Consider the following 20,725-nt stretch of genomic DNA (forward strand, 5'->3'; position numbering starts at 1 on the left):
AAATGAATAAAAACAAGAACATTCAAACTGACAGGAATTGACTATTTCATGTTTAAGTCTTGCTCTAGACCACTGTTCCCTAAAATGTAGTCTACAAGTCTAGTTCTAAAGTCCTGCATCAAAAGTTTTCACTCAAACATTTAGGAAGAAATATCAAATTATACAAATTCTTCCAGGAAAGAAGGAATACTTCCTAACTCATTTGCTTTCAGCATCGCCTTGATACCGAACCTGACAAGAAAATTAGAGTCTACTCTCTCGTGAACATAAATGAAAAATCTTAACAAAAATAATTATGGAAAGAAAAATACAATCCTGCCATATTGAGTGTATTTCAGGAATGAGAGGGTTGGCTTTCTAAAACCAATCAGTGGAAATAAAGATAAATATCAATAAAAAATGAAAAATTATGTAATTATTTCTGTAGATGCAGAAAAAGTGCTTGATAAAATAAATACCTATTCATGGTTTGAAGAAACAACAAACAAACCTTATTAGCGACTTAGGAATAGAAAAGAATTTCCTTAACCTAATAAATAAAGAATATCTCTAAAACATCTAAAGCAAACATCCCATTTAATGGTGAAATACTGAAAGATATCCCCAAGATTGGAAACGAGACAAGGATGTCCCCATCATCTCTTTTGTTCAATACTGTACTAGTGACACTAGTCTGTGCAAAAAAAGGAGGGGGAAAATAAAAGTTTAAGAATTGGAAAGAAAGAAAGAAAACCACCATTATTTGTATATGACATAATTATATGTCAAAAATCCAAAATAATCTATGAATGAAACTCTTAGTTGATTTAGCAAGGTCATTTGATACAAAATCAACACATGAAAATCCGTTATATCTCTATATGCCAACTATAAACCATGTCCATAGATTGTAAGCCTTAATATTGTAAGGATATCAATTTTTCCTGAATTGATTTATAGCTCCCAAGTATCAAAACTCCATCACATTTTTTGGTATAAATTGGCAAACTAATTCTAAAATTTACATGAAATGCAAAGGGCCAAGAAAAGCCAAGACACAGTTGGAAGATTTATACTTTCAGACATCAATACTCAGAGTTAAAGAATTAAGACTGTGTGGTACTGACACGAGGAGACCGACAGAACAGCAAAGAAAGTCCAGAAACAGATCCACACATATATGGATCCTTGATTTATAACCCTGCAGAGCAGTAGGAAAATGAAGGTCTTTTCAATAAAGGGTTCTGGGTCAATTGACTATCCACCTAGGAAAAAAAATCTTGATCGCTATTTCACATCATACACAAAAACCAATTCCAGGTAGACTGTTGACCTAAATGTAAAAGGTAAAAAGTAAATGTGAAATACAAAAAGGTAAAGCTTGAAAATAAAACTGGAGAATATATTCACGGTGTTAGAATAGAAACACATTTCTTAAACAGGTTACGAGAAATAAAAAAAATGATAATTTCGGTTACATTAAAGTTAAGAACTTCTATTCATTAGATGATACCATTAAGAGAGTAAAAAACAAAAAATCACAGAGAGAAGATATTTGCACATAGGAGAGAAGCACATAAGACTCATATCCAATATATACAAAGAATGTCTACGAATCAATAAGAAAAAGACCCAGTATAAAAACAGGCAAGAGATTTTATTAGGCACTTCACAAAGAGGATATCCAAATAGCCAGTAAACATATAAGTTGTCTAATCTCATTAGCCAATATAGCAATGCAAAATAAAACAATGAGATGTCACCACACACACACACACAGTTAAAATTAAAAAGTCTAACACACACACACACACACACAAACGGTTAAAATTAAAAAGCCTAACAATATCAAGTGTTGAAAAGGATATAAAACATCTGGAACTTTCATGCACTGTTGATGAGAAAGTCAATTAGTATAAGTTAACTGTATCTACTAAAGCTGAAATCTAAGAATTAAAAACTAATTCACACATAGCTTCTGGGCCTATTGGCTAAAATCAAATGCACTATCCATTAGTTTAATAATATTCATAACAGCCATGGATTTGACTTTTTGTGTATTTTAAACCACATTAAAGATTCTGTCGCCTTAAAAAATCAAAACAGTACTTATTCACACAGAATTCAAGCTCATGATTGCCGATAATAAATACCTAAATCTAGACTCCTAACTGCAGTCTGGCATTTTGCAAACAATCAGGGTTTACCAGGGAGTATTTCTAGTTTAATATAATCTGTCATCCAGGATGGTGCAAAGCCCTACTGCTAGGGGTCACTAGGGTCATTCCCATGCTCATATGAGAGCATCATGTGAAGAGTAGATAATCTCCATGTAGAGAGGTCAGATGAGGCCAGATAAGCAAATCCTTTAATTCTCTCATCTCCGCTGTCCGCTCTCTCTTGTCAGTGTCTTACTGTCTGCAAGACTCAAAAGACTGTCTCCCGGCATGTTGGGAGTGGCTCTCTATGCTACAGAATCAGAGAGGTCCCAGTGTGATGAGTAAGTTATCTGCCCAATTAGCCTGTTCTTACAGGGGAACTATGAGATAAAGGGGGTCATAGGGAACACAAGAAGGTTAGCAAGTTTTGGAATCTGCAGAATTGTCATTCACATTTTCAGCTATCAGTAGAATTTTGAGCTATGGGAAGAACCAGTTTTATTAAGACTCAAGTGTGAACTGCCTGCCCACTGAGCAGGTACAGGGCTACCTTCCTCCTCCCTCACCTCTGACCCTGCATCTGCAGACTAATAGATAGTCTCTACGCAGTTCTACACTCGCTTCTGGAGGAAGTTAAGAGTTTTTGAGGATTCTGGAAATACACCTCCTAAGAATAGCAAAGGCTACAGTGTAAGACAGGATATAGTTAGAAAATATTCTAAAATGACAGTCATCTTTGCTAAATACAAAATGAAAAATACAGAGCATTAAATAATGTTTTCTTCAGAGATAGGGGAGTATTCTGGTCCTTATGGGGGTTGGAAAGCTTCAGGAAAGATGAGACTTGACCTGGACTCTGGAGGGTGGGGGAACAGCCAGTGAGCAGGAAAAAGGTGGAGTGGAGAGCATGACTCCAGGGAGGGAACATCTTAAGCAGGGAGTAGAGGCAGGACAGAGTGAGGGGCAGACAAGTTGCTTTACTCAGGTAGACAGTGTGTGCTGGGAAGCAGTCTGCAATAATAGTGAAGGCATAGATTAGGTAGAGCTGAAAGGGTCTGAACTTTAGGCTGAGTGCTGACTCCATTCAGGAGTCAGTGGAGACAGCTCTGCAAGGGCCTGATGGGATGGAGTCAGGGTGGGGAAGTGGGAATATTAGGGATGCAAATCTGTGTAATCCAGGACCTCTCCAACACCAGTCCCTGAGTCTGTGCCTGTTTGGCTCCATCTGAGCCTGGGGGCGAGGGGCATGGTAGGCAGGGATTATAGTAGTAATCAGTCTATAGGGAGCCCAGACTATGACATTATTATTTTTAAAGGTCTCCATTACACCCTCTAAATTACTCCATCCTTGCCCATAGCTTCAATAACCTATATGTCAATGACTCTCACATTAAATTCTCCAGTTCTCTTCCGAGATCGAACTCATAAATACAACTACCTACAAGGCATCTCCTTGATATCTCAAGGGTGACTCAAACTCAACATATTCAGTGAACTCCTAATTTTCCCCTCTCCTGAACTGCTCCTCCTTGCCCAGGATTCTGTATTGCAAGGAATGCCTAAAATGCCCAAGCTCGGGACTCATCCCTATACTCTCCTCTCCTTCACTGCTACCCATTTCAAATTCCTGCCAAGTTTTCTCTCTTAAATCTCTGGAGTCGTCATTTCATGCTACCTCCACTGCTATCATGGTAATCCAAACCCCTATTCTCTCTCTCATGGACAACTGGTATGTATTCTCTTATGCTTTATTATTGTAATTCTACTCAATACACTGGGACAAAAGTGACCATTTCAAAGAAGCAAACTAAGCCGTTCCTCAGCTTACAAGACTCCAACAGTTCCTAGCTGCACTCAGAATAAATCAAATTCAAGACAAATTCTGAAGCTGTGCAGCATCTGTCTGGACCCTCCTCTCTCACCCCAGTCTTACTCTAGCCATGCTGGCCTTCAAGTGCTTTGGTGTCTTGGCCCAACAAAGGACCTTTGCATATGCTATTTCAGATACTCACTATGTTCTGCTTCCTTGTCTATCCCCACTATTTAATAGCTATTCATTTAGAGCTCAGTTGAAACCATTTCCTCATAAAAGCTTTGACCCCCCAAACTTGGATAGGTCCAACTAGGACAGTGGCTTTCAAGATTTTTTTTTACTGTGATTCATACTATGAAATGCATTTGACTGACTTTATGACCTAGCACATACATCTGGAAATTGAATAATAATAATTCTTACCCTTACTATATGATACATATTTTCTATTATTTTACCTAAATGCATTACAGAACACTCAGGTTTTTTTGGAAAAAAAAAAAAAGGCCTAATTAATCTTGTAGAGCAATACCTGTCCTTCAAAGCACTCAGCACATTTTTTATGAATTGTTCGATTATATCTTCCTCAAAACCCACATTAGGGAGTATTTGGTTTTTTACTTGCCATGATAGCCCTGTACTTAGCAAATTATCTGAGCCTCAATAGGGACTTAAAAATATTTGAACAATAAAAAAATGTAAATTGGTGATTACCCACCTTTTACCACTTTTACCACCTTTTATCACTATTTTAAGCTTCTCTATTCTAGACTCTAATTCCAGGAGTCCTTTTTATGTCTCTAGTACTTAAAATCATACCTGGCAAGTGGTAAATAAAAATCACTTCCCAAGAACAAAGTTCAAATCCTGGTATCCAGATCCTAGCAAGCATGAGTCAATAAAGCTGAGAAGTGTCTCCTGCTCTACATAGTTATGCACTCTAACACCAGTTGCCTTAGAGACTTCAATCTTCCTTTCAGAGACTATAAAAATCCAGTTTATTCCAAAAGGCAAATGGAACCTGCACTGGAAACAAATTCTTCATAGATAGCCAGGTGTGGAACGTCAGGAACTACTGTATGGATGCACCCAAAAGTAAACAGTTAATTACATGGGAACAGCTTGTTACAAGCACTAAAAATAAAACTGATTTAGTTGGAAATGCCTCATGTAACCTTTAGCCCTTAAAATGTATCACTGCTAATTCTTCATAGCATTCACATTCTTTCTATATGTTATGTATTTATTTGAAAGCAACAAGACATATTTTGTACTTACCCTGTAATTCCCAGGATATCGTCCCTGTAGACAAAACTTGTAGAAGTGAGTGAATTGCTTCAACAGATGGTATAATTCCAGCTAAGCCTCTTGATACATCCTTGCACGAAAGTCATGTGGACACAGGAACATGAATGGTTTTAAAGTGATTAAGTTGGTTGGCTTATAGCAAAGTCTTTGACGTCATAGACTCAAGTATTTAACATATAACTAATCTCACTCATAGATACACAAACTGATGGTTGCCAGATGGAAGGGGGGTTGGGGGAATAAGTGAAAAAGGTAAAAGGATTAAGATGTACAAACTGGTAGTTATGAAATTGGAATGTAAAGTATAGCATAGGGAATACAGTCAATAATATTGTAATAACTATATATAGTGCCAGGTGGGTACTAGACTAATGAGGGGAGGGGGAGATCATGTCATAAATTATATAAATGTCTAACCACTATGCCATACACCTGAAACTAATATAAAATAATATTGAGTGTCAACTGTAAGTAAAAATAAAAGTTAACAGATTCTAATCTATTTCATTTTCTGTTCTTCCCTGTGTTTACTTAATTTCTTAAAGATAAATGCTTTTGTTTGAGTTTCTCACAAGTCTAGGATGTCTTCTACTGGAAAATAAGATAATCTTCCATACTTGGCATGATGAATCAACACATTTCTGGGTATCCTTTGAATAAGTTTATTTCTCTATTAATTTATGTTCAATATAGAGAGTACTTAGGCATAGGTGTAAGAACCATGATTTAGAAGAGGGCTGGAGGCTCAACAGAACTATAGTTCCTAGTTCTGACTGAAAAAGAGTAAAAACTGACTAACAATGACCAGCAATAACAATGGGCACCCCTATTCTGCAGATTGTGACCTATAAAAACCCTTTCCACTGAAGAGGAACCAGGATCATTGGAAAATGACTCTTCCAGGCTTGAGATAGGAAATGTGCAAAATAAACCTGGAACAAAATATTGAGATTCAGTGAAATCTCAGGAGCTAAATTAAAGAGGTTCCCACTGGCTAAAGGTGAGGCAAGCAATAAAGAAAACGATGAGTGAAACGACAAATATGTTTAGATTCAATTCATAATGATACTTAAATACAAAATTCACTAGTCACCTTTGGAGGATGCAAGAAAACCATTATTTTAAAAACTAGTAAATCAAGAAAATTACATATTTACCTCTTGCCTTTCCTATACAAATTGTACGCCAGGGTAACCAAATAGTTGATGAGGGGATATTTCTCTTTTTAGAAGTATTCCAGCTAATACTTAAGGAAAGAATGGCAGAATTAAGCTATCACTATTTTTCAACCCAAAAATGAATGAATCTAGGTCTTGATAATCAATGGCTGCTAGGATCACAAAGAGACAACCAGGCATTAATCCTCCTGGAGGACACACAAGGTCTATGAAATATTCTTGCCAGAAAATTCCAATGTAAATGTGATCAAGCCTCTAGATCAGCACTGTCCAAGAGAAATGTAAGCCACATATGTAACTGTACATCTCAATTCAAACTCAATTTCAATTCACACTCTGAATTTCAACTGCCCAATAACCATACGTAGCTACCATTTCAGACAACACAGCTCAACTGTAATACAGAAACAGAGAAACATACAATCACGAGGATGCAATTAGCAAAATCCAGACTGGGAACTCTTCAGAAAAAAAATGACCTGATTTCAAGTAATAAGTTGCAAGGGAGAGAGAGTGCTCAGGAGTTAGCAAGAGAAAAAGATCTATAGATCATTTGAAACAATAAACATATCAACCAACAATAATGCATAGATTGCATCTAGATCTTAATTTGAACAGTGTAAAATACACATTTATGAGATAAAGAAATCTGAACACTGACTGGACTTTTGATGACATTTAAGTTATTCATTTCCTTAGGTGCGATATAGCACTATGCTTAAATTTTTAAAATATCTTTTAGAGCTATATACTGAAAAACTTACACATACGATGTCTGAGATTTGCTTCAAAATAATCCAGAGTGAGTGGTGGGAGTACAGATAAAACAAGATTGTCCCTGAGTTGATAATTATTTGAATCTGGACGATAGGTGTAAGTAAAAAAAATTATTATACCATTCTCTTTGAGTATGTTTGAAATTTCCCACAATAAAAAAGACTGTGGTATAAGATTACAATGACACTGTCCATATTCTCAGAAGTATAATTGAAGATACAACTATAAGTCTTTCTAAACCCATAAAGTACCGGTGGCTGTTGCCACCACAACTACACAAGACAACAAAACAGGAAAAACTTACAAAACCAAAACAAACAAAAATAATGCTCACTTTATTAAAACTGCAGAAGCTGAGAGGAAAGACGAAATGTTTTTTTCACCTGGTGTTAAATGCCTTCTCGGGTTGTGCTGCCTGATTCCTGAGTCCCTGCTTCACACTCCCTGCCTCATCAATACAGATGTCTTCGTGGTAGCACTGTCTGGACACCAAATGTACACCGTACAAGGAATCTTTTATTTTTACTCTTCCTGCATCTCATCAGGCAGCAAATGGCAGAGATTTATAACAAAATGGCACACAGGCCTGTGGGGTTACGTGAGGCTAATCACATCAGATTTTGTGGTTTATGAGCTCAGACACACACTTTGGAGGAGTGCCGGCTTGCATTCCTGTTAACTCTGTAATGAATACTGTATAAACTGAACAGTGAAAATTAAATGGAAAGGGACAACGGTGTTAGTAACTCGCACCCAAGAACTTCCAATTACATGAAATCATGTCCAAAGTTGATGACGTCCTTTCCTGCTTATCCAGAGTTGGATTCCGCAAAGTTGGTGTTTGAGATTCACTTTCCTGTAGCAAATGCCTATTTAATAAATTTGAATTTTGGAGTGAAAATATGTTTTATCAATGTGAAAGTGTGTGTAGTGATTTGGGAGGCAACAAATTGGGGGCAAAGACTCAAACTAAAAAATAAAAATGATATTTATTTAGCTTTTTGGAAATATAAATAACAATAAATGACAAAAGGGAAAATAAAACAAAATTTTAAAAACCTGACATGTTATATCATTGATATCTCCAAGCACAAGAGCATTTATTAATGAATATAAAAAATAAATTTTATTAATTTTTTATCTGCTTTTTCCCTAGCTTCAACTATATGGATGTTTTTAGAGCTTGTATTCTGAAGAATATTCTATATCTATACCAGCCCCTACAATGTGACTGAGTAAGATTAAGGTCCCACTTCCATAGGGAAATAAATTTGTATCCTTGGGGATCTAAACTAGACCTCTAGGAACTTAAAAAGCAGATGCACTCATTAGTATCCTTCTAACATAAGGAATATGTAGCCATCATCCATTAAAACACGATCCACTTTAGTTTTCCAAGTTCAGGTATTCCGAGTTCTCTAACTGACTAGGCACGAGCTTTTCTGGCAGCCCAGCCTGTAGCCTATAGCCTCTCAAGCTGCACCAAAAGTAGGATTCGCAAAACCACAGATAAAGCATTCTTGACCCTTCTTCCTGGAAGTTAGAGAGCTCTTTGGGTAGGAAGGGTAAGGAGCTTTTCTATCAAGCTTGCCTTCACACTCAGTAGTGGGGGAAGGACTGCTATATCTATCCAGTGCATACTTTGAGTGTATGGAGTGTACTTACCCATCACCACACAAGGAAGTTGAGTAAATAAACAAGTCACTCTGAACCAAGCCCCTCAAAACAGAGGCAAAATTCTGTGAACCAAGGCCACTGCTTATGGTAATAACCCTAGTTCACATAGGTCCTTTTTTGAAGAACCATATTAATCTCCTGATTCAAGAGGCACCTCTGGCCAGGACAGAGCACAGAAGAAAGATGTAACTTCTGGGTAAAGGCATGCCATGCAGAGTTTAGAGGTTGTGGTTTAGTCTACAGCACAAGATGGCAGTATCACTAATATTCAGAGCTGGAAAGAGCGTTGGCTGGACCGCACTCCTGGAGCATATTTACTAATGCAGCTTAATGGCAGTTGCCCAGATATCGTTGCTGGGGAGCGGGGGAAGGACCCATCCTTGGGGAACGGAGTTGCCTTTAGGATGATCAGATGGCACCAGGTACTGATCCCAATCATGCCTTAATAAAAACATTGTAGAACAATTGTTTATTGTTGTTTCATTCCAAGCAAGATATACAGTAACTAAATATTGTTTCAGGACTTACCTTTTCAATGACTGATATACTAATCCACTAAAGAACTCATTTCTAGAATTACGCAAGACTATGTTTATTAAATGTACATATAAAGGGAAAAACTACAAAGAATTTATAACCTTACAAATAACAAAATAATGAATATACAGTCAATCCTCATTATTTGCAGATTCCATATCCATAAATTTATGTATTCACTAAAATTTATTTGTAAGCCCCAAATCATTACTTGCAGTGCCTGTGTGGTCACTTGCCGACATGCGCAGAGCAGTAAAAAATCCTGAGTCACCAAACACGTACATTTGCAACTGAGACTGCACAAGGTGACATTCTGCTTTATTTTGAACTCTCATACTATAAATGTCTCTTGCAGTCTATTTAGTACCACATTTTCCACATCTTTATGCATTTTAATGGCAATTTTGCTGTTTAAAATGGCCCCCAGGTATAGTGATGAAGTGCTGGCTAGCATGAGAAGGCTGTGATATGCCTTCCAGAGAATATATGTATGTTAGATAAGCCACGTTCAGGCATAAATTATCATGCTGTTAGCCATGAGTTCAATGTTAATGAACCAACAATATATATTAAGTGTCTTTAAGAAGAAATAGATATAAAACAATGTTATGTATTGATTAGTTGATGAAAATGCCATGGCTAGAGGCTCATAGGAACCTGGCCTTATATTTCCTTTATGAGCAGCAATTCAGTATTCTCCAATTCAGTGTCCACAGCTATTGTGAATAATAAGAATTGACTGTACTTATGTTTAAAAGCTAAAACTTTCATAGTAGCAAGAAATATACTTTCCCCAGAACATAAACTTGGTATGCTAAAGAGCACTTTGGAGCTTTGGAAGAAACCTCAGAGATCAGTTAGTTCAGTGATTCTCAAACCAGACTTTGAAGACCCGTAGGCCCTGAGATGATCTGGGGAGTCTAGAAACAACGAAGTGCTTTTAGTCAATTATAGATTTAAGATGCCTACGGAACCCAAGCATTCATTCTATTTTATAAACTGATTTGTCCTAAGACTACACTTGGGAAGAGTACTACTGCTAAAGTTTAAAGCCCATTCTAGTCCACGGTTTTCATTTTACAGGTGAGAAAAGTGAGACTCAGAGAGCTACAAAGTTTACCCAGCTCATTAGTAACTGCAGATGAAGATGAAACTCTTTGTTCCTAGCTTTCTTATCTTTGACATATAAGATCTTGCAAAAGTCAGCAAGAATCTTAAAGTCTCCATGGGCAAGTATACAAAGAGGGTCTGTTTAGCAGAAGAACAGAACTAAGAAATGGAAGCCAATGCTGTAACTCAACAGCTATAGCATGGTATAATACAAAAGGGTAAGTCATGACCTGAGTTTCAGTTTCTTCCCCTGTTAAATAGAGTATCTACTTCTCAAGGATTAATGAGGCCTGAACGAGAAGTATGTGGCATCCTTGAAACGTGGAAACTTTATATAAACCCATAACAAACTTAGAAAAAAAAAGAAGATACAGGCAACAGGGAGAGTGCCCTTCTGACCTTATCTGGATGAGCGCTGGTAGGGAGTGCTCAGCTTGGAGGTAATACTGTCGGAAAGGCTGCAAGAGGTGAGCAAGTGGAAATTCATCTGAAAAAGAAAAGGCACAATATGATTTCACCATACTTCCTATCTAAAGTGTGTCTGTCAAGGAAAGGTGACTGAGCCTATGATTATAACAATATGATTAAATGTGTTTCATCTTTATCCATGATTTCTAGCATATAGTGTAGAATTTCAAACCCTGAAGGTGTCATTTGCTGCCTACCACCACTTAGCTTGTGTTGAGATCATCCATGAGGAAAAGAGCTGTCAATCTAGTATTTTTCCTTTTTGTACTGGTTACAGAGAAACTTACCTGGATCCCCAAATAACTTGGACTCAATTTCACGCTTCTGAAGTAATATTTTCTCTTTTTCTTTCCTCTGTTTCTTTTCTAGTTCTCTTTTCCTCTCTTCCTCTTGTTCTCCTTCCAACATTACTCTGAGGGCTCTCTCTTCAGCTTCATATAGTTCAGAGCGTTTTTTAATGAGTTTTCTCAGTCGCTGAAGATGATGCTCAAAAGTCTCATCTGCTGAGGCTGGAGGACAGACCCCTGGGTAAAAAGATCCAAATGGTATTTTATTTACAACTTGTTCTCATCCCCAAATCCTTGTTATAAGGAACAGACTCAAAGTAGATTCTAACCCAGTGGTCTCCAACCTTTTTGGCACCAGGGACAATACCAAATATATGGAAGAAGAAAATCTTAGTCTCATTATCATAATCAATAATTTTTATTTTCCCATGTTGACCATCTAGTCATTTTTGTTTATATGTTAGCAACTTCACGTTAGCAAGTTCAACATAATATGTGTGTAATTTCCAAATCTCCATGTCAATTTTTTGTCTTTATATTTAGTGGCCCTATCCTGTTTCATCAAATCAATGTAACATAATTTACTTAATAAGCTCCCTATTCCTAGACATGTAGACTGTTTCGAATGTCCTGTTACTGTATAATAAATACTACATTGAATACTCTTGGGCATGTTACTTTTTTCTTTCCTATGGATTACTTCTATAACATAGATTCTCAAAAGTGGAAATTTTATGGATACTTTCAAGATTACTTAAATGTGGTACTAAACTGTTTCATTAAAAAGCTATACATTTACTCAGTATCTAACACTTGACACACACAAAAAAATTAATAGGTATTTCTTTATTTAATGAATGAATGGTTTTCACCAGGGTTTTAGCAATTTATGTTGCCACTAGTGAAGTAAATATCTAGCTTATAGCACTAAATTTTCAATTTTGGCTGATAATGGCACAAAATAATGGTTCCTTAAGTATGACAATTCGGTCTGTTGTGAAGCTATTTAACTTGGAGATCTGCTTCTTTTCTCCCTCTACCACTGCAGCTAAGTGGTCATGGAATTTGCTCTCCTATCTTCACCTCCAAGGCTAAGATTTCTCCAGATAATTTTCTCATGACTGCTTTGCTTGAACAGGTTTCTATTCACTTATTCCCAACTGGAAATGAAAACTCTATAACTCAAATTCATCTTCTACTAAGTTGCTGGGCCATTATTTTCCAAATACAGATACACATAAAATTCTTATGCAAAGGCAAATTTAAGCTGACACTATGTTGCTCTATAATAATTTCATAGTTTTGTTTAATTTCTTTACTTAGACGAGGGATTGGCAAACTTTTTCTGTAAAGGGCTAGATAGTAAATATCTTAGGCTTGTCAGCTATCCGGTCTCTGTTACAGCTATTAAAATTCGCCAGTACAAAAAAATATATAGATACTTCATCAGTCCATAAGTGCCTCCAGACCCCTTAAGGAGCTGTAGTCTGCCCCAATCTTAGGCTGCTGGGTCTGCGCCACCCACCCACATCTCCCTCGACCTTTTGTCCATTACTCCTGGTCACCTGGACACATTTCCTTGGAAATGGCACTCCCTGCCCAATCTTCCTCTTGACCCTAGGTACTGACACTCCTCTACCACTTAACTCCTCTAGTTCCTGCAGCTCCTAGATAGCAATTGCCTTTACTCTCTTTTGGCCACCCACGCCTTGGGGCCTCATTCAGTCTTTGAACCTTTGCATGATTAGAAAAAACTTTGCACTTCTAAAGTCTTAAACCTGATTATTCTCTTTGTGATTACAAATTTCTACCTTGCTAATATTCTTACCTCCTTCTCCCTAGAGATGGTCAGCTTCATTAGAACCTCTAATCCAATGTATCAGATTCTACTTTTTTTCCACTTGTTCTCAGCAAAACTTGTGGTCACCCATAAAGCAAAACCCTAATATCCCTGCACTCCGTTCTCCCCTGACAGCTGCAGAGTACTCCTGGAAGAAGCCATTTTGATTATGTGACCTGGTGCCAGTATATTGTTACATCAGCTGGGCTCGTAGTACTTCCCTTCAACCACACTCCCATGGGTCGCTGCTTGGCTCTCACTCATTCCTCACAGCAGTTACTTCACTACTCTCTGAAAGCCCTACTTTTCCACTGACTCTTAGAGTAAACCATCTACTTCCCAAAGAGGAGAGACCACCAGGTGGGAAATCCCTTAACTTTCTGCACCCCCACCGCCCCCCGATTTCAATCATCTGCGTTACTACCCATCCTCTTGTCTCTTTCATTTTCATTCCAGTAGAAGCAGAGTCCTTCTCTACTTAGATTAATCCCTCCACCTGGGATTGGAATCTTGCTACCTCCTGCAAGACCTTGAGACATTAACTATCCCTCTGTTTCTTTTTGACCTTTCTTCTTCAGTCCTTGGCTCAGCATTTAAGCATGCTCACGTTTTTCCCATGACCCTAAGATATGACCCCTCCCCCCATCTCATCCCAAACACACACTGCCAGATACTCATCTTGCACTCTCCTTTTCTTCACAGGCAAACTTTTAGTAAGTTGAACTCACTGTTTGCTTTTTTTTTTTTTTTTTAAATCTCCTATTTCCTCTTTAATCTTTATTAAGGGCCTGAATCAGTTTTCATTCATATTTTAAACTACACAGGGGAAATCATCTGCCATTGTATTTCTAATCTGCATAATTTCAAATATTCTTGGTGAATGTCAATGGCCTACTAAATAAGGCAGCATACAGTCCAAACCAGGTGCAAGTGAGAAGGAACAGGAGGTCACCTCAGCCCAGGAAAGGATGGAGGATGCTGCATCTAAACTTGGTTCTGAAGGATGTGAGAGCTTAAAATGGCAAAGATGGGGCTGACGGCCCTCCAGATGAACAGACTGGCAAGAGAAAAGATCCGGACAGGCAACTGGAAAACATAACTGGGGAACTTCTGGAAAACAAATGTTCCCTCTAAAGACAAAAGGAGACCACTGAGGTTTTCTGAGAACAAAAATGACATGCAGGTATGGGTGGGCGAGGTAGAGGGCAGTCTGCAGGGCACACTCCCCGCAGTGTCCGAACATTCATACCTCTTCAAATATCAACATTTCAGGTTTGAAATGTATCTGAAGGAGCATGCCAAGTTTTCAACACCTTCTGAAGCATCAGTAAGGATAGGATAGCTTTCACCTTGGCGCATAGGTAAAGTTGACCAGTCAGGTCAACCTCACTCAGAAAAATGTGGTCAGGAATGCCTCAGGAGGGAATGATGAGTCAAGGGGTAGACAGTGCATGAGTTCCCACACCTGCCTCTCTTTTCAACCTTGGCTACCAAGGGCTAAACACATTCTGAGGCTTTCTGCCTCAGGTATTGCTGACAAGCTCAGTTAATCTACTGAGTGAAAATAATAAAGTATCAAGCATTTTTCTTCAAAAATCTGAGGCAAAGGGAGATGCTATGGTAAAGAAAGGGAAGGAAGAGAAGAAGAAGAAATGCAAGTAGAAATGCAAAGTCACAGTTACCTTTCCTTGCTGCAGCCTCTTTCCTGAGTTTCCTCAATTTCTCCAAGGCCCGAAGAATGTCCACCATTCTTTTGGTGTCTGCTTGTTTCTTCCTCACTTCAGATAAGACACCATCAGCGGCAGCTTTAAGTTCCTGTTCCTGGAAGAGAAAAAGACCCATGAGACCTAGTATAAGGAACAAACTTACAGCAGAGATCAGCTGCCCAGCAGTGAGATTTCAGAGGATCAGTCCCAGGGTTAAGAGAGACTCTACTGGATCTACATGCCAATTTCCTGGGCTGTGCACAACTTTCCTCTACACTAGTCCAGCCAAAGGAATATCCTCTCTGCAGCTTCCAGTGGATGCTGGTCTGTTTCTTCATCAGAGTTTCTCAAAGTGTGGTCCAAAGAACATGTGCATCCAACTTACCTTGTTAAGTTGGGGCTCTCATTAAAAATGCAGACACCTGGACCCAAAGATTGAGGATAGCAGGGAAGATAAGGAATGGGGTTGGAAAGGCCCAGAACTCTACAACTCTGAGAATCTAAAACTCCACTGCCAAGGATCTCATTGACATGACAGCCTTTCAAACATCTGAAGACCCTATCCTACTCTTAAGTTGGTTCACATGTAGACTAAATAACTAGTTCCTCAAGCTGCTACTCAAGGGACTCTGTTTCCAACATTCTCACTGTGGGTGAGGATGCTTTTGCCCAAAGCGCTCTTTCTAAAGCTGTCAAATCAGTGACTGTAATTCCACCATTTCAACCACACCATGCTGGTTCACTCTTCTGCATTTATTATTCCCTCTGCCTGGAACTGCACCTATTGCTTTCACTTGGCTTTGACATTTCCTTCGTGACTCAGTTCAGATGTCACTATATCATCCAAGCCTTTCCTGACACTCTCCTCGGTGGATTAGATATTCCTTTTCTGGCCTCCTATAGCACCTACAGTTGAAATCCTAACACAAACCATGCTGTACTGACATGATCCCCCATGGGGCTCTAAGCCCCTCAAGGACAAGCATTATGTCCTACTCATCTCCAACTCTAGCACTGAGCACTGGTCCTGGTACATAATGGACCCTCATTAAATGTCTGAACTGACTCAGACTCCCTTAGATTAAGACCTTGTCTTCAAGTATTTTCCATTAAAGCACTGGTATTTCTGGGGGCTTGAAGCCAAAGCTTGCCATCAATACACTTCAGAGGATAATTACATTAGACTCTAGGGTAGAAGCAGACACAAGGAGAAGGAAGAGGAAGGAAACACTAGCTGGTAGTGGAAAGTGGAGGGAGGGCAAGTGCCTAGAGGCACTCAAAGTAATGATAATGTTTTAAACAACAATTTGACCAGTTTTCAGTTTCACCCTGGCCACTACTTAAAAGTTTAAGATCAACAGGCTTTGGAATCAGATAGTGTGGGGTCAAATCAGGAATGAAACTGCCACAAAAACAGTTGTGTAACTGTTGGCAGGTTAACCTCCCTCCCCATGCCTTAACTTCCTAATCTGTATAATTGGGATATTATTGCCTACCTCTCAGGGTTGTTAAAAGGATCCTCGATCTGGTGTATATAAAGACCTTAGGATAGTGCCTAGTATATAACGAGTGTTCAAAAACACGTCGTTGAACCTGGGGGATATGCGGTTTAAAACTTATGAACAAAGGGGTCCCAGAAACATCATCACCATGGCCCCATCCGCTCATGAGGGTCTATGTTCTCTAAGGCAAGGCCTCAAGTTCTCTATATTTTGTATTCTTAAAATCACTTAGAGCAGTACAAGATACAAGGACCCAGATGCTTGTTAGTTCTGAATGTTAGTGTCAAAATGTCTGAACGTTGGAGCAGGAGACAGGGGACCTGTCATCCCTGCAACGCCACACTTCGTGTTTACAGGGCTTTGCAGTGCCCCTAGAGCATTTATGTTGTGTACTATACATCATTAACACGCACTCAATATGGACATACGAGGTTGGAAGGGCAAACTATCTTTTTATTTTACAGATAAGGAAAAGAGGCTTAGCCCTGGGAAACGGCAGCGCAAGGCTTCACGCCCCTTCACACTTCAAACACCACTAGGGACCCCTACTCCCATGCGCATCCGCTGCTCTTACCCGCTTCTTCTCCTCCACCTCCTGCACGCACTTGACTCTCCAGCGATCAATCTCCTGCTCGCGCTCCGCTGCTCGCGTGGCCTCCGCCTCCCGCTCGGCCTCGCGTTCCCGAGCCCTCTCGCGAAGCCGCAGCCGGCGGCGCCGGACCCTTTCCAGCCTCCGCCGCGCCTCGCCCACATAGGCCGCCTGCGTCAGCAGCTGTAGTCGCTCGGCTAGTTCCGCGCGCAGCGGCGCGGCCTGAGCATGCAGCAGTGCCCAGGCCGCGCCGTCGGCCTCGGCCTCGCGCAGGGCTTGGCCCAGGTCGCGCAGCCGCCGCACCAGGCGCAGTGCCCCGCGCAACCGCGCGCGCACTTCGCCCAGGCTGGGCCCAGCTGGCGGGCGCGGGGGCACCAGGCAGCCCGTCCGCCGCGGGGCTCCGAACACCGCCTCTAGCCACTGCCGGTCGCGCAGGCGCTGCAGGGCCGCGTCCCCAAGCACGTCGGACGGCGGCGGCGCCTCTGGCCAGCGCGGGCTCCAGGGCGGCCCCGGGCCTGGCGGCGGCGGCCGCGGGCGCTCGCCAGCGTCGATCCCCGGGAAAGGCCGGCACTGGGGCGGCGGCGGAGGTAGCGGCGGTGGCGGCACCGGGTAGAATGCGCCGCCGCTGCCGCCGCCACCACCACCGCCGCTGCGAGAGGCTTCCCCGGGGGCCCGGGGCTGCAGAGCCAGCGGGGGCTGGAGGAAGGGGGCGGAGGCCGCTGCGAAGGGGCCGGGCCGCTGGGGAAGAGGTGGCGGGAAAGCCGGGGAGGGCAGCGGCGGTGGCGGACAGCCGAACGGAGCCGGGGGCAGCGACTGCGGGGGCGGCGGGCCCGGGCGACCCGGGGCGAAGAAGGGCGGCAGAGCCATGGCCACCACCGAGGGTTTCTGAGAAGTGACAGGAATCTGAGTGGTTTCCCGAGACCGGATTCCGGGAGGAAGTGACGTAGTACCAAGAGCGACGCCAGTGTGACGTGCGGAGCCCAGAGAGCTCGGTGCATCAGGGAGAGAATTCATTCTCTCCTTCATAAATAGTTTTTAAACTGAGCAGTCTAAGTGCGGAGCTAGCTGCTTTACAGACAGTGAGCTAACATACAGTTCCTCTCATCTGGTAACTACCTATCTTGTAAAGAAAAACACCTTTAGTAATCATGCAAACACATGTAAAGTGCAGCGGCGAATTTAATTACAGTGCTACCAAAGAAGAAAACAGGCAAGAAGAGCTTGTAGGAGAATTTGACAAAGAGGCTGAGTAAGGTTATCCTAAGGATTTGAGGGTTCATCTGAGGTCTGAAGTGAGAGAGAGTTAAACAGAAGAAGAAAGGGAAGCACAGTTCAGACGGGAACAGCATTTGCGAAAGCCCCCTAGTAGAAGTAGGTTTAGTAGGAGAACTGAAAGAATGCGGGTGTGGTTGGAGCATAGAAAGCCTTAAGGGAAGTTGGTGATTCTGGGAGGTGGACAGAGACTGGACAGTACAGAATCTCATTTTAAGAACAATGGGAAACTACTGGAGGATTTTAGGCGGAGAGGAAAGGATGCAGAACATTGATTTCCATCACTTCCAGGATCCCTCATTTGCCTTTTTATAGCCACACTCACGTCCCTTAACTTCTGGCAACCACTAACCTTTTCTTTTAAAGAAATTGCCAAATTGTTTTCCAGAGCAGATGCACCATTTTATATTACCACCAGCAATATATGAAAGATCAGTTTCTCTGCATTCTGGCATTTTGAGATGTTATTTTTTTAGACATCCTGATAGGTATGTGGTGATATCTCATTGTGGTTTTAATTCGCACCTCTTTAATGACTAATTATGTTGAACATCTTTTCATGTGCTTATTTGCCATCTGTTTATCCTCTTCACTGAAATGTCTAATCAAGTCTTTTGCCCATTTTCTAATTGGATTTTTTTAATCTTCAGAATTTGAGTTCTTTATATATTCTACATACTATTTTTTAAATCTAATATGTGATTTGCAAATATTTTATCCCAGCTTATGTCTTTTCATCGTCTTAACAGGGGTTCCCCCCCCCCAGAACTTTTTTCAAAAGTTCTTAATTTTGATAAGTCCAACTAACCAGTTTTTCCTTTTTTGGATCATGCTTTTAGAGTCAAGTCTAAGAGCTCTTTACTGAGCCCTAGATCCTGAAATTCTTCTCCTATGCTTTTCCTAAAACTTTTATAGGTTTACATGTAAGTCTGTGATCCATTTCGAGTTATTTTTTGTATAAGGCGTGAGACCTAGGTAAAGGTTCTCCTCCCATCTCCCCACTTCCACCCTACTTTGGATGTCCAGTTGCCCCAGCATCACATGATTAGCTCTTTACTTTTTAAACCAAAGTAATGGTTGACTCCTTGGGTAAGAGTCCAGTTCTGTGTCATGAAAAGAACCAATAAGAGCCTGACCCCACTTCCCAAGGGGCCGCTCCTATTTCTCAGAAAATCTTTTATACTCTCTCTACATATAATTTCCTTGTATCCTATATATTATATAATACTCTACATAATATTTAAAGGCTTGTTTTTATCTTAAAATTGTTAGGTATGGTATAGATATCTTTATATTTTCTGGGTGAATACTGCCATTATCATTTATCGAATAGTCTTTTCCTAATTTAAAATATCACCATTTCCGATACTAAATTCCTATATACATTTGGGACCTATTTCTGGACTTCACCTTTATTTCCATTGATCTGCCTGTTCATTCATACACTGAATGAAGCAGCAGCACCTCTTCATTCTTTCTGTATGTTGGTTAAATGAAGAGGCTCTGGAATCAGTACAGTATGCCTGGGGGTAAATCCTGGCTGTTACTTAGTTGTATGACCTTGGAAAAGCTAACCACTGGACTTCAGTTTCTTCGTCTTTAAGAAGGGTTGGTAATAGAAACTATCTCAGTTGTTGCAATAAATTTACAGAGTGAGAGTAGGCACTGTATGTGTACATTACCATTTTGCTTATTTACCATTCTTGTTTTTTTCCATATGATCTTTTAGAATCTACTTACGTAGTTTTGATTTTAAAATTTACTGGTGTTTTATAGGAACATTAGGTATGTAAATTAATTAGGGGTAATTGACATTATAATACTGAGTTACCCCACTGAAGAACATGGGATACCACTTTTCACAGAATTTAGAAAAATACCTATCCATCCACTCTTCCACTCCTACTGCTATCACGTTAGACCAATCCATCATCTCTTAGCAGGCTTATTACAATAGCCCCAAGTATCCCCGATTCAATCCTTGCTCCTCTATAGTCTGTTCACTCAGACTGCAACCAGAACGGTCTTTGAAAACTTGTCAGATTATGTCATTTCTCTGTGCGAAACCTTCCAATAGCTTCTCACTCTAGTTTACTGTGGAGGGAATTTGGGTTCAGGGAATTGTTTTGTGTGCTGATGAGAACTGATCTGAAAAACAGGAGAGTGATAAGGTAGGAGATAGAGGAGCAAATGCTGGAGAAATGTCCGTGAGTAGGTCCCTAGTCATGTTTCTCATTTTCCTCAGAGCCTCCCCTTCCTGACAATCTAAAATACATCTTAAGATGTACAACTTTTCTGCTTAAAACTCTTTTGATAATGCACCACTCTACTTTCTGCATAAAATTGCAACTTAACCTGGAATACGATATTCTTTTGTTTTAAAATGTATGGAGCACCAACTATATGAAGCACTATGGTAGGTGCTGTTATAGTTAACAAAACGGACATGCTCTTTACCCTGGAACTTATGTAGTCAGAAAGACAAGTGAAAAATAAACTAGGCTGTGTCTAGACACTGCTGGG

At 40.3% G+C, this 20,725-nt stretch overlaps 1 protein-coding gene across 2 annotated transcripts; it reads right to left on the reverse strand.

The window, feature by feature from the left end:
• Positions 1-5,229: 5,229 nt before the first annotated feature.
• On the reverse strand, positions 5,230-17,824 carry PDCD7 (programmed cell death 7). 2 transcript variants are annotated; one of them, XR_004956234.1, is made up of 6 exons: positions 16,916-17,824; positions 14,816-14,954; positions 11,294-11,530; positions 10,938-11,025; positions 7,549-9,332; positions 5,230-5,329 (listed from the first exon to the last, which is right to left on the reverse strand). XR_004956234.1 is itself a non-coding variant. In XM_016141045.2 (5 exons), the coding sequence occupies exons 1-5, from the start codon at positions 17,795-17,797 to the stop codon at positions 9,209-9,211; spliced, it is 1,470 nt and encodes a 489-aa protein (XP_015996531.2). In that variant the 5' UTR covers positions 17,798-17,824; the 3' UTR covers positions 5,722-9,208. The 2 variants fall into 2 exon arrangements, 1 of the variants encoding a protein (XP_015996531.2); XM_016141045.2 differs by lacking the exon at positions 5,230-5,329 and having other exon boundaries at positions 5,722-9,332.
• Positions 17,825-20,725: the final 2,901 nt, after the last annotated feature.

Source organism: Rousettus aegyptiacus, unplaced genomic scaffold (assembly GCF_014176215.1).
Source record: "Rousettus aegyptiacus isolate mRouAeg1 unplaced genomic scaffold, mRouAeg1.p scaffold_m13_p_3, whole genome shotgun sequence".
Taxonomy (NCBI): Eukaryota; Metazoa; Chordata; class Mammalia; order Chiroptera; family Pteropodidae; genus Rousettus; species Rousettus aegyptiacus.